The sequence below is a fragment of the Silurus meridionalis genome, chromosome 16, assembly GCF_014805685.1.
Source record: "Silurus meridionalis isolate SWU-2019-XX chromosome 16, ASM1480568v1, whole genome shotgun sequence".
In the NCBI taxonomy this organism is placed as follows: Eukaryota; Metazoa; Chordata; class Actinopteri; order Siluriformes; family Siluridae; genus Silurus; species Silurus meridionalis.
In genome coordinates, this window is record NC_060899.1 from 6,209,375 (window position 1) to 6,222,739 (window position 13,365).

The 13,365-nt window shown below is 33.0% G+C and overlaps 1 protein-coding gene across 1 annotated transcript in view; it reads left to right on the plus strand.

Moving 5' to 3' along the window:
- Positions 1-1,584: 1,584 nt before the first annotated feature.
- chl1a (cell adhesion molecule L1-like a) overlaps positions 1,585-13,365 on the plus strand; it is a 33,013-nt gene continuing 21,232 nt past the window's right edge. Inside the window, 11 exon segments of the mRNA XM_046869569.1 lie at positions 1,585-1,746; positions 4,485-4,645; positions 6,842-6,871; positions 8,963-9,071; positions 9,343-9,533; positions 9,627-9,749; positions 10,863-11,033; positions 11,295-11,324; positions 11,430-11,532; positions 11,688-11,869; positions 12,407-12,538. Coding sequence (XP_046725525.1) covers positions 4,564-4,645; positions 6,842-6,871; positions 8,963-9,071; positions 9,343-9,533; positions 9,627-9,749; positions 10,863-11,033; positions 11,295-11,324; positions 11,430-11,532; positions 11,688-11,869; positions 12,407-12,538 — 1,153 coding nt within the window. The 5' untranslated portion in view covers positions 1,585-1,746; positions 4,485-4,563.

Sequence of the window (13,365 nt, forward strand, 5' to 3'; positions counted from 1 at the left end):
CTTGAACAAACCTAAATTCTCTTTCTTTCAATCATTTGTGTCAATCTTAATCCTCTATGACTCATATATATAAAACCTAGCATCTGGGAGGGAGAACACATCAACTCCTCATTAATTAGAAGTAATTACATAAATTGTGTTAAATAAGAACCTGTTACAAGACCACAACCATAACTCCAGATATATGAGAAACCTTTTATTTTGAGAGACACCCAGATTTGTATCTACACATGACAACAACAACAATGTAATATGATATACATGTATCACTGTGTTACTTGCAAGTATTTCAGGTAAAGCAAATAAAGCACAACTTTGCAAAATGTTATTATTCATAATTTGTTTTACTTCAAGGAAGCTGATAAACTGCATTTCATTGGCTCTGTACATGTACCTTACAGTTGAATCTAATCTTATTTAATATAATATGATATAATGCATTGGAAACTCTTTAATAGACCTCTCCTCACTGATACCCTTAAACTGTGAATGCTCTTTACTGACCGTGGTTACAGCAATCAGATAAATCCAAAATGTTGTCAGGAAATTCCTACAGAAACAGCTGTTTTTTATTTGGGGTTAATGAGAGTTGGAACGTGATTAGTTCATGTTGAGCAATTGCATGTCCCATTAAACAAGGTTGTGCAAATTTATGCAGCCAGATTATTGTACATTCTGTCCCGTTCAAAAATATTCTTTCAATTATATTTTGTTGGTATTATGCTCTTTCACATTAAAGGTGGGAAAAAAGATCTGACATGTTTTTCTTGGTATCATATTTAAGAGGGGTTACAGGGGTGGACTTTTTATGTCCATTGGATCCATTGTACTATTTTGAGTCAAACAAAAATTGGGTCACTTCCTTTATAAGCTTTAAAAATATATAATACTTTAAATATAATACTTTAGAAATACTAGTTGGAAATGTGAACTGTAAGAGATTTTATAACATTTTATAACTAGTCAGCTCAGTCACATGCCATATAATATGCGATGCTGAACAGCTGTGTTGTCTCTGATTTAAATATCAGATATAAATGAATGAAACAAAAAGATTAAAAGGAAAACTAAATCCTGTAAAAATCAATCAGATGCAGCACATTTCAGCAAACAATTTGCAAAAGATTAACAGTGTGCACTATTTATCACAAAGCAAAATCAAATAAGGCTTTATTAGTTATAGGCTTGTGTTCTAAGCTTTATTGAGGTTTTATGGTCTAATCCTTAAATGTCTAATTGAACTCCTGCAATTCCATCTGCTTATTAAAACATTATCTCATTAACACAAAATTCCTTGTACTGCAACCATAGCAGCTGGAGTTTACTACATACAATATTCAATAAACTTGTCACTTACTGCATCATAACCTAATGACTTTTGAATAGATCAGGGTTTGTTGGAATGTTTGTCCTTGTAGTGAGCCTTCTTGCCTAGGGAGAGGCTTTGCTTACACATGTCTACCGACTCTGATTTAGTACTTTGCTGAAGTGGCAGAGCATATCGGTGTTTGTGTTTGTGTATGTGTGTGTGTGTGTGTGTGTGTGTGTGTGTGTGTGTGTGTGTGTGTGTGTGTGCGTGTGTGTGAAAGATAGGGAGAGACGGATAGAGAATGTGTGGCTTAGTGCACCATGCTGAGAGCTTAAACGTACTTAGTACAGTAGTAGCTATTTACTTCCTGTGTTTTGCCATAAGTGTGAATTATTGAGCTGATCTGTAAAGGATACTACAGATTGGGACTTGTTTGAGTAAGTAAAAATAGTTGTATTTGTTTGTTTCAGTGCAAGAGTTTTAAATATCTAGGATAAGCCTGGGATCTTGCTTGGCACATTTCCTTTTGGTTAAATCCAATTAAAGTGTCAGCAATTATAAAGCAATCATAAAGTATCGGTTGGAAGTAACATAAGTTTAGCAGTGAGTGCTTGTTTATTTTATTTTAATTTGATTTTGATTTAACTACTTTCATTATTGTTGTTCTTTCATGCGTTTATATAATCCCTTTAATAACTGATAAAAAGAAATCCACTTTGCTGCATTTGTATCTACAATAGTTACACTCGCAACTGTAAATATGATGAAAAGATTTTGTTGGTTCTTTCCTCTTTGCTTTGCTTCATCCTTAGATATGACTTCTCTACAACATATGCATTGGAGTTAAAGGTCCTTTAAGGATGAATTACATAATAATGAATTCCTGACCATGCTGCTGAATTAATATTTTTTGCACCACCATTCACCACTAAGGGCTGGCAATGTTAAAAAAGCTAAATATGCAAGTGCAAGTTGTTTTTTATTTCATAAATAAAGCACTAAAAAAGAAGCTTTTTGAAGTTATATATGGCAAGATATAACATGAACGCATTATGATTATGTTTCGATTTTGCAAGGTAAAGGTGTCTTGATTGTGAAATCACTTTGCATATTGCCATTTCAGCAGTTCCCGCTGTGTTATTGTTAGTGCATGTACCAGTATAATTAATAAAAAAGGTTTTGGGGTTTGCTATTTTTATATCTGCTATTGGATAACCTTTTTGTAAAGTGTGATAGACAAATCTTTTGGCTATAATGTGGGATCCAACCTCCGAGAAACTACAATTTGTGTCTAACTTGAAGGATGGCAATGATAAACCCTGCAGTTCTGCGGTTACACTGTGAACCATCTAAAGATGTCAATTTTCTTGTGGTTAAGTTGTTACAAAGTTGTACAACTAAGTTGTACATAGTTAGTACATAGTTACTTTGTACAATTGGTGTGTAATTCTTTGAAGCACCTTTTAATACATTTTGAAGCAATTGCACTAAATGTCACACAATTTCATTAATATCCCCAACCAGCAATAATAGCACATCTTTTTTCTTAATTTATTACTTTTAATGTCGGTGTTATTTGACATGACTGGTGGGAGTTGTCTTTTATTTCTTCTTGCACGCGATATTGAGTTATGTTTGGAATGAGCCTTTGGCATGTTTACTGCATCTGGGATTGTTCAGTAGGATCAATACAACCATTGACAGTAAACACTGAACTTAATTTACTTACTTTCATTCATACTGCACAATATATATAATTCTGTATTAAGTGATCACCTATAGCTCAGTACGCTATTACATTTGTAACAACAAAGGTGTTAATGATGACGCCACATAGACAGGCTAGAAATACATGAGATTACTATGGATTGTACCACTTACAATGAACAAAGATAGCTTTGAATGCCAACTGTTTTTTTTACAAGAGTCAAACTATAATTGCTATTCATAGGCTTCAACAGTAAACAGTTTGTGAGTTTCAACAACATAGACTTACAATAAATCTATACTGAATTTCTTAGTTACATAGTTGCACTTGAACAAATGGTACCCAGTTTTGGGATGGAGTTCTTTAAAATCACACTATATGTTGTCACTCAGATCTGCTTCCTCTCAAGGTTTCTTCCTCTCAACATCTCAGGAAGTGTTTCTGTGCCAACAATAGCACTGTCTTGCTCATTAGGAATAAACTTAGAAAGATAAACATATAGGGGTAAATTTATTATTTATTTATATATGTATTATTTAGTATGCACTCAGACTGCACTCTATTCACACTATTTATTTATGGAAGCTTACTTTGTGACAATGTCCATAAAACAAAACAGAAAATAATAAATTAAACTGAATTGTTTGCACTGGGTTTGACAGGTTAAATATTGCCTGCTTACATCTCTACTGTTTTGGTAACGCTTGATAACATTGTTCAACAACTCATGGGTAGCAGGAACTAAGGAAGAACTAATAAGTAGTTATTTATTAAGACATTTTATTTAGACAAATTTAGCCAAAAAATCTTTTTGCCTAAATTTGTATCTATATAGTTTTAAAGTGACTTATGAAAGTCAGTAAGAGAGAACATGTGTGTGAATGAGAGAGAGGGCAGTGGAGTGGTTTGGTTGCAGGGAGAAGAGGTGGTGAAGAAGGAGGAGTTTATGTATCTTGGGTCAACAGTGCAAAGTAATGGAGAGTGTGTTAGAGAAGTGAAGAAAAGAGTGTGAATTTTTTTATATTTCTATATATTGAGGTTTTTCGAATATGTTCAGGTATATAAAGGTAATATTAAGGTATTAGGTTACAGAATGTTGAAGGCTTTGCATTTTTAAAATTAATGCTGTGTGGTCAGTTATTCATTATTTATTAGTTTGTTATTTAATTGTTTATTATTTATATGGCTAAAAAATCTATAATTAGCTAAGCATTTTACATACTTGTATTAGCATAAATATTCAGCAGTTACTAGAACAAGTACTGGTATTTATTTATAGTTTAGAAATAGGATAATAAGGTACTTTCCTTTTTGCCTATTTCCTGCCTATTTCCTGCATAGTTACCTATCTGTTGTTGCCCTGTGTTTTCAGTGTACGGTATTTGATTTTAATAGAATTATAACATTTATGTAAAAAAAAGGCTAATATTTACTCTCTATACATCTTTCATATTTCTTACCTTACAGTTCTCATTTCTCCAAAAAGTCTGTAAAGAGGGTTGACTGAGAATTTGGTGTGAATAATTGTCCATATCAAACTGATGGGATGAGAAGACTAAGGAGCTTTGATGCTGGGATCCTGTTCATCGTCTTTTCTATTGCCTTTAGCCTAGAAGTACCTCCTCAGGGTAAGTAGTCTGGTCATGCATGTCTACGTGGTTGCTTTGCTTGGTTTACAATATTTTTACTGCAGCATATGTTAAACTGAACTCATGCATTTTGAGTTTTTTAAATGTTGATGGTGTTTTATTTAAAGTGGTAGCTCAGTTTTTAAGCCACAAGACTTCTGCTAAGAAGATCATTAGTTAAAATCCCAGTGCCACTAAGCTGCCACTGCTGTGCCCTTGAACCAGGCCCTTAACTGTCAACTGTTCAGTGGTATTAATATAATGAATGCAAGTGTGTATAAAAAACTGTGAATTGACAGTTATACATGCAATTTTTTGTTACTACTGTACACGTAAGTATATTTTAAAACTACAGTACATATTATGAAAATACACATACAAATTCACAGTTATAACAGAAATACATTTTCAATTTACAATATAATGCAATATTTCTGTTGTAAGCTCCTAACACAAACTGTCTATTTATGAGAAAGAAAGCTCAACAAAAGAATTGCTGTTCAAATAATTTTATTTACCCTGTCCTGTTACACATCTGAGAGATGTGATCATTTGTTAATGTGCAAACCAGTCCATAAAACAAAAAAGTTCTTTACATGAAATTCTGTCTGTTGCACCTTCTATATTTATCATGCTTTTACTTTAATGCTTTGGGGTCAGATTTAGCACTTTACCAAACAAAATCAATCTCCAGTGCATTTTATGAACAAATCATTAGGTAATAAATAAACGTCCCTCGCTTTAAGAAAATATGTATTATAGTCAATATCATTGATAATTTAGTGCTTATTTGTAAATGTTTAAACTTACATTACTTGGCACAAAATATTTAAATATTAAGCTTAACAGCAAATCTTAACAGCAAATCTTTGGAAATTAGCAAAACTTAACAAAATATAGAAAGTAACATAGTAAGGAATAGCTTTTCCTTTTGATTTTTGAGTAAACAAAATGTTTTTTCTTTTCCTTGCAGCTATTCACCATGGTCTTTCCTAAACAAAATAAAATAGATATTTCGAATAACATTGTGACTAATTTCCGAAGTTCTTCAAGTTCTTCAATACTAAAACCATCAGGGCTCTATATAGACTAGCTATGACAGTATGAATGAGAGCACTAGAAGGGTAACACAAACATGAGGTTGCCTTAGGACATAAAGCAGTTTGTCATTACATTGTCAAAAAACCTGAATGAACATGTAAGAGGTTGGATAGGTCAGGTGGTGATTGAATCCAAACATCCCAGTTTTACAAAACCAATATTTTAAACATTTCAATAAACCCATATGATTTTTGCCTTTACCTAAAGGTATGATAACAATAGGCTAAATAAATAGGTTTCAACTCGAACTTAGCCTCCTATTAAGTCTTTGATACTCACTGGAAATTTGTTGCATAAACAGGGTTTTGGAACAGCTAGCTCTGCCACTCCTGTAACCTTAATTATTTGAGGTTCCAACAAAAAGCTTGCACTTTTTGAACCAGGTGTGGTAGATCATAAAAAAAACAACAACTAAAAAAAAAAGGTACTATGGTGTATGGTGTACCACTCACTACCCGAGTGTGGATGGCTATTACAAAGAAATGCATTCTTTAATTATTATAATAATTATTATTTAATAGTGTGCATCTTTAAATAAATTCTGTCAGATCTTCTTTAACCTAGAAACATCTCGTTAATCGATAGAATATTTTAAATGAGTAAAATTAGCCTCTGACCACACAAACAGACAAACATAAAAGTAATTAAATAAACAGTAGCATGCCAACAGAATATTTCCTTACAGGAATTCTTGTTTATTGTCCTTGTGTATTAGTTGTGCGGAAAAAAAATTAAAATAAACTGGACTTAAATAAGCTAGGTCAAAAACAGACATCCGGTGATCGACAAACAGGATGAACTAAGATTATGCAAAGATAGGACAACATCAGAAAAACAATGAAAACAGGCTTGGAAACAGGTCATGTTGACTGAATGCTTTGCAAGCCATGAATAACTGAAACAGTCTTTTAAAGTGTGGCTGTGAGTGTTTTTGTGTAATTGAAAACAGGTCTGTTGTTAAACCAGTTACTTTGAATATAGTACAGTGTCTGAGTTCTGGGTGGTAGAATACAGTGAGGCCATGTTTGTAGGCCTCAGTGTATGTTGGGCATTGAGTTTCTTCATTTTGACACAAATGTTATATTTCCTTGTTAGGCTTTTACCACTGGCTTGCCAGATCTCATGGTGAGTTTACAAATTTAATTTATGAATGAATGACTCTGAATGCTTATTATGTTATTTTAAAGAAGTGAATTCATGCTAGAATCCTGCTCCGTTATAGCAGCAATAAACTGTCATTCACTCAAAAACCTCAACTTTTATTTAACTGAGAAATAAGTGCGGCTTAAACAACGAAGCAGCTTATTTATGAATTTTTCCTGGGTTTTTCCCGGTTTCACAAACTTCAAGCCAAAAAACTGAACCCCATAACATTAGACCAATGAAATTTCCGAACGGAAATGAAAAAACGCACCTCACCTGTGTTCTGAGCTGCACGGCATCGGGAGAAAAAAAGTTTTTTTTAAACGCACAACGATGCCAAAAAAGAAAAAGAAAAACTCTCGAGAGAAATAGTTGTGAAAGGAAAGAGGAAGACAGTGAACAATGACTTTCTTGGTAGGCTTCTGTTTAGATACAAGCCGTTGTAACGCGTTGAGTCTGGGTGAAGGGAGAGCTCGATAACTCCAGTTGCAACAGAAATCATATAAGCACAGACAGGTTTCCAAAACTCGTGCTTTTTTATTTTTCATGGCAACAGCGTTAGTGGTTAGTCAAAGAAACTTAGAAATGAGCATCAGAAAATAATAAGGACATAATCCTCGTCTTGCACACACATGCAGTAATAGCGGAAAAATGCAGTGCCAGGCTATTCCCAAAATACCGATATGCTCTTAAAGGAAGCGCAACATATTTTACCCGTTACACTGTGTGTAATGTGTCTTTCGTTAAAGCCTGTGTAAAGTTCATTAGTTTCAGTGTAGATTCGGCTTATAGACAGGTGCGGCTTATTTATGTTCAAAATAAAAATATTTGTCAAATTCAGTGGGTGCGGCTTATAAATGGGTGCGCTTAATAGTCCGGAAATTACGGTAAAATGTTTGTTTTGCGATTTTTTATCTATTTTGCATTGGGTATAAATCAAAGATTGCATGGCATACACATTGCAGTAAAAGCTGTTGCTATAGTAATGTATTTTACTATAGTACATGACCTAGTATTATAGTACATTGATTAGTACTTATGTTACTAATTAGTACTTATGTTAGTAATTTATGTTACAGCTCGACCTACTGTCAGATTTGGGTCTCCTTAAACTTTAAATTACTTTGAGCAGTCAAGTGAAGTTTGCATTTGTATATAGTTTTATTTTTATATGTAACTGGGGTGCACTTTGTATATGTCCTTCTCAAATTCTAAAGAATCTTTGTCACCTTGGTGATTCTGCTGAGCTAATCTCATACATACATTCTACATGCTTGTAAAGAGTGAGAACCATATGCAAGAAACATGTTTACAAAATTATATCAAGGCTAATGCTTACATTTTAAATGGGTTTCAAATGTTCTATGGCTTGTATAACAAAAAACTTGGTGGTTTCCTGGTTTCGTTTGCTACTGTGCAAGTGAATTTTTCCATACCCGCTAGAGCAAAGCTCTCTATAATATCTAGAAGTATCAATATAAAGGCTGTTAGGGCACATGTCTTTACAAAGAAAACTTGTTTATAAATGAAGGGAAGTGGTTACATAATACAGCTACCATCATTATGTGCTGTTCCATGATTTTTAAGCTGTGGTCTGTTTCCAGTCATACACATCAGTGATATTCATATGAGAAAAACAGGTAATGTGTATTTACATAATATGTACTATATTTCAAATAGATGTCTGGAGTAGTTACATTATATGATCTACATGTGTTCTATAGTTTATATATTGACTGACAGTATTGGAGATAAAGTACAAAATGGGACCAAAGTATTTCAATGACAGGTGTTTGTTATGCGATTATTTTATGCTTCATATACATATACAATGATTCTGCTTGCTATCGCTTCTCGTTTCAACACACTTCTCAGTAGTGCAGTGTACTACTGATGTGATAAACCTAAGAAAACGTATACTGTACAATATATAGGTTATTTAGTTTAATCAGTTCAACAATATCTTCTACCTATTTGGATAGGTAATAGACATTATCTACTACCTATGACTGCAAATTGAAATATATATTTTTTCTGCATGTTTAATCAATTGTAATATTTATTTTTCCACAGTGGAGCATCCACCAACAATCACATCTCACTCCGAAAGATCAGTTGTGGCTGTTGCATTTGAAGATAATTTTACTTTGACATGTGAAGCTACAGGAAATCCCAAACCAGTGTGAGTTAAACTGACATGTCACTGACTGATAGTGTAGATTGTCATTTATTAGTTTATTTATTAAAAATAATTAAAATGATCTGGGTGTTAAAAGAAAAATAGTATTTAAAAATGTATCAAAATTAAACAGACTTTTTTATAAAGTTTACGAAGTGAGATATATATATATATATATATATATATATATATATATATATATATATATATATATATATATAAATGAATATGGTAAAGAAATCTCTATTTTTGTGCTGTATTTTGTATTTAACAGGATTTACTGGACTAAAAATAATCTGTACTTTAACCCACATAATGATGTAAGACTCCAGACCTTTGAAAACAGTGGAAGTTTTGTTATTCCAAACAACAAGTACCTTGGAGAATATCAGGGTAAATATAGATGCTATGCATCCAATAAACTGGGAGTAGCAATGTCAGAGGAAACCCACTTCATGGTACCAAGTAAGATATTTTCCAGAAATATCAATTCTTTTAAAATATATTTATAGAAGACTTGAAGGCATTTTATTTTATTTTTTTTCATTTTTTGCAAAGCTTTACCAAAGTTTCCAAAAGAAATCATAGAGCCAGCAGTGGTTAAAGTGGGAGACTCAGTGGTCCTGGAATGTAACCCACCCAGCGGCATTCCACCTCGTCAGCTCTACTGGATGACTATTGGTAAGGAATTCTTAAACTGATGAGCTCCAGTTCTGATGATAATAATTTGAGTGTTTTTATCTTGTAAGAGCACACAATTTGACATTGCACATACGTACTGTATTCTCTATTACAGCACAATAACATGGCATAAGTTTTATAATCAGGATGTGGTCTCAAAAAATAGATAGGCAAAAACTTTATTTACATATATTCTGTACAGTAGACAAATTCAGTACATTCACATATATTCTTTATGCATACGGTTGAAAACATCATTCCAAACATCAACTAAAATGTTCACTTTAACAAAAGTTGATCTAATATTCTTTGTATTAAATCTACAGTTTTTTCTAAGAAAAAGAAAATTGTATTCTCTGAAAATATAATTTATGTGCCAAAATGAATGACAAGCTAATGATTGCTATATGCTGTACAAACAAACAACTAAACTATTCTCAACTATTGTTGATTTGGTCTCAGTTCCCAGTAACTTTGCTGTTGCTTTGAACCATGCCTTGTTTCCTTTTGAAATATAAATATGGAGTGTGCACATATAAAATCATTTGTTATCTAGTTGCATGGCACAATACTAAACTTTCCAAAAAAAAAGGCAGATGGTTGTTGATTCACACAAACCATATCATGGAGATATGCTATTTAAACATATAAGTGTCTCCAGCCTTACTAAAGATGTGACAGCACAGCAGAAAAATTGAGGCTTATTGTCAGGGGATTGAGAGTTCACATCCTGATGATGCAATGCCTATTTATGGATGGCAGCCAATGGAGCAAATTACTCCATCATAGGAACACAGGAAGGCTGTTTTGTGTTTCCTTTGAGAAATGTCAAATCTTTTCAATCTTCTGCTCATGCAGTGCTTTGAGGTGGTCCACCACTTTCTGCATGAATGAGCTAGAAACAGCCCATGATTGGCTAGTATCCCTGTAGGTTGATTGTGAAACGAAGTGAATGCCACACCTGGCACCTGGAAAGCATGGTCAGATTTGCTATCTTGAACTACCAGCCACAAATGGCTGTGGGATGTTTGGCAACTTTTGATGAAGGCTAATTTTTATGTTATAACATCAGCTGTTGTTTTTACATAACTGGCATCTTGTTAATGTTTGCAGATCTTCAACACATTGACCAAGATGAGCGAGTGTCCATGGGCTTGAATGGGAACCTGTACTTTTCAAACGTGCAAGAAAAAGACAGTCGTAGCAACTACTGCTGTTTTGCTAGCTTCCCAAAAATTCGCACCATCGTCCAGAAAACTGCCTTGGCTATTGTGGTCATGTCTTGTATGTCACATTCTTTACATGCTGACTGAAATGTGCAGTGCTAGATATCTAAGCTCACAATCCAGAACTGAATTTCATAAATGTATTTGATTTTATAGCAATAAATCAATTTAGCAGTACATTATTTGAATGTAAAGTAATATATTTTCCAGGAAACAAATTTTGATAGTGGATTCAGACATGTGGCCCCTTACTGATGATTATTATCTTTTTGTTAGTGTGCTATTCCATAAGCAAATACTATTCCTCTTTCTCTTCTAGCAAACTCAACTGGTGAAACAGATTTCACAGGTCAATTAGCATTCTTTTTCTCCCTAGTTATTGTTTGTTATAGATTATCATGATTATTATGGTTTACATTTCAGTTACAGTATCTTTTGGAATTTACATTCTCAGTTTTAGACAGAAAACCAAATCTTCTGGTGCCCTCTGGTGATCTAACCCAGACATATCTGGTGCAAGGACAGGATCTCGAGATTGAGTGTATTGCAGAAGGATTGTAAGTTTGTATACTTTTTAAAAATATTAAGTATATTTATCACAAAATTCATACAGTGTTTTCATTAATTGAATTATTTTTTTCTATAATACACAGAAATGTGAAAGCTGCGTGTTGTTGAATTGCATCATTTTAATATATACTCTTTCTGTTAGCCCCACACCAATAATAGAATGGACCAAGATTGAAGGGAAGTTGCCAAAACGCAGCAACATCAGGAATCATGGAAAATGGTTGACTGTACCAAAAGTCACAGAGGAAGACAATGGGAAATACATGTGCAAGGCAAAGAATTCTGCTGGTCAAGCGACTCATGTCTTCGATATTACAGTAGAAGGTTTTAAATTAATTATTGATCATATAGTTTACAATAATTACCCGTGTTCTGATTATGAACAAAACATTTATTTTTATTAATAAAGAGAATATGCTTTTATATATTTGATTTTAAGGATTAGAATGGTCTGCCTGTTTTCCAATTTCTCACCATTTCGAAAAGCAATACACTAGTTCCTCCAGTATGAAACTGTCCAAATATTGCTTAAGAGAGTTTAATGTAGTACCACAGTGTTTTCCAACAGATTTGTGAATTGACCCATTACTTCTTTGCATTTGGTATAACTCATACATACATGTTTAGTACATCGTTTTTGTTTAACCTAAACATTTTAACAATTCTGGCATCTTACCGCTTACCTTTGTACCATTTCAGGTTAAATTCAGGTTCAGAACTGCTTAGATTCTAATTAAAACTGAAAGAAATAGAAAAGGTTTTAAAACTGTTAGATACCATTATTACTCAATTCTAATGTTTTAAAGCAAGCTTAAAAGTTATAGTCTGAACATTTTCATAATCATATTCAATTTTTTTTAGAGCCACCACACTGGGTGCAAGAGCCAAAAAGCCAAATTGTGCCAATAAAATCAGAGGTACACATAAAATGTTATGCTTCAGGAAAGCCACAACCCACAATCACCTGGATGAGGAATGGTGAACCACTCCAAGGTAAGTTCTTCAAGTTACCCTCACACATTAAAAAAGAAAAAAAAAATACATAGGCAGAATGACTCACCCTCACACTTACAATACTGACTATAAAATAAATTTGTTCTACAAATTACACTATAAAATGTGTAAAAATATATTTAAAATAATCTATAATTATTCGAATCAACTGCACTTTAATCATAATGTACCTATTTAGTTTTTTATGCAGAACTGAAAGTATATATTTAAGTTCTAACCATAATTGTTGTGTTATTACTGTATGTTATTGTATGCTCCTGCCTTCTACTGAATCACTTTTAATATTAAAAGAGTGTGTAATCTTTAGTTCCCTAGTAAAAACATTATTAAACAAATTAGGGAATTCAACATAAATACAGTAATTCACTTTCAAGCATCCAGTTGACAACCTGCCATGATTTTCTTTCTTCTAAGTTCCTGTGCACACCTGTTTTATTATATATTACACTTAGTTTCAAGGCCTAGTTTCAAAATCCTTTAAATACATTTAATCACAAAACACCACAAAATAAACATGGGTGGGGTCCAATTAGTCCCTATTGTCTTTTCAATGAGGATTATTACTGTAAGATCACTCGTCATTCCTCATATCTGTAAACCAAGGATGGCTTTATTGAAAGCAATAAGATGCCTGTGATATGTCCTAATTACTTGCAATTTTAAGTTTGAATTTAAACTTAAGCAACTTAAAATTAGGTTTTCTTGTGATATTTATTTTTGATTGATATTGAGTGATCATGTTGTGCCACTGCCTGACACTATGATCTAATCTCATTATGTCAAGATGATAATTACAACCCCAATTC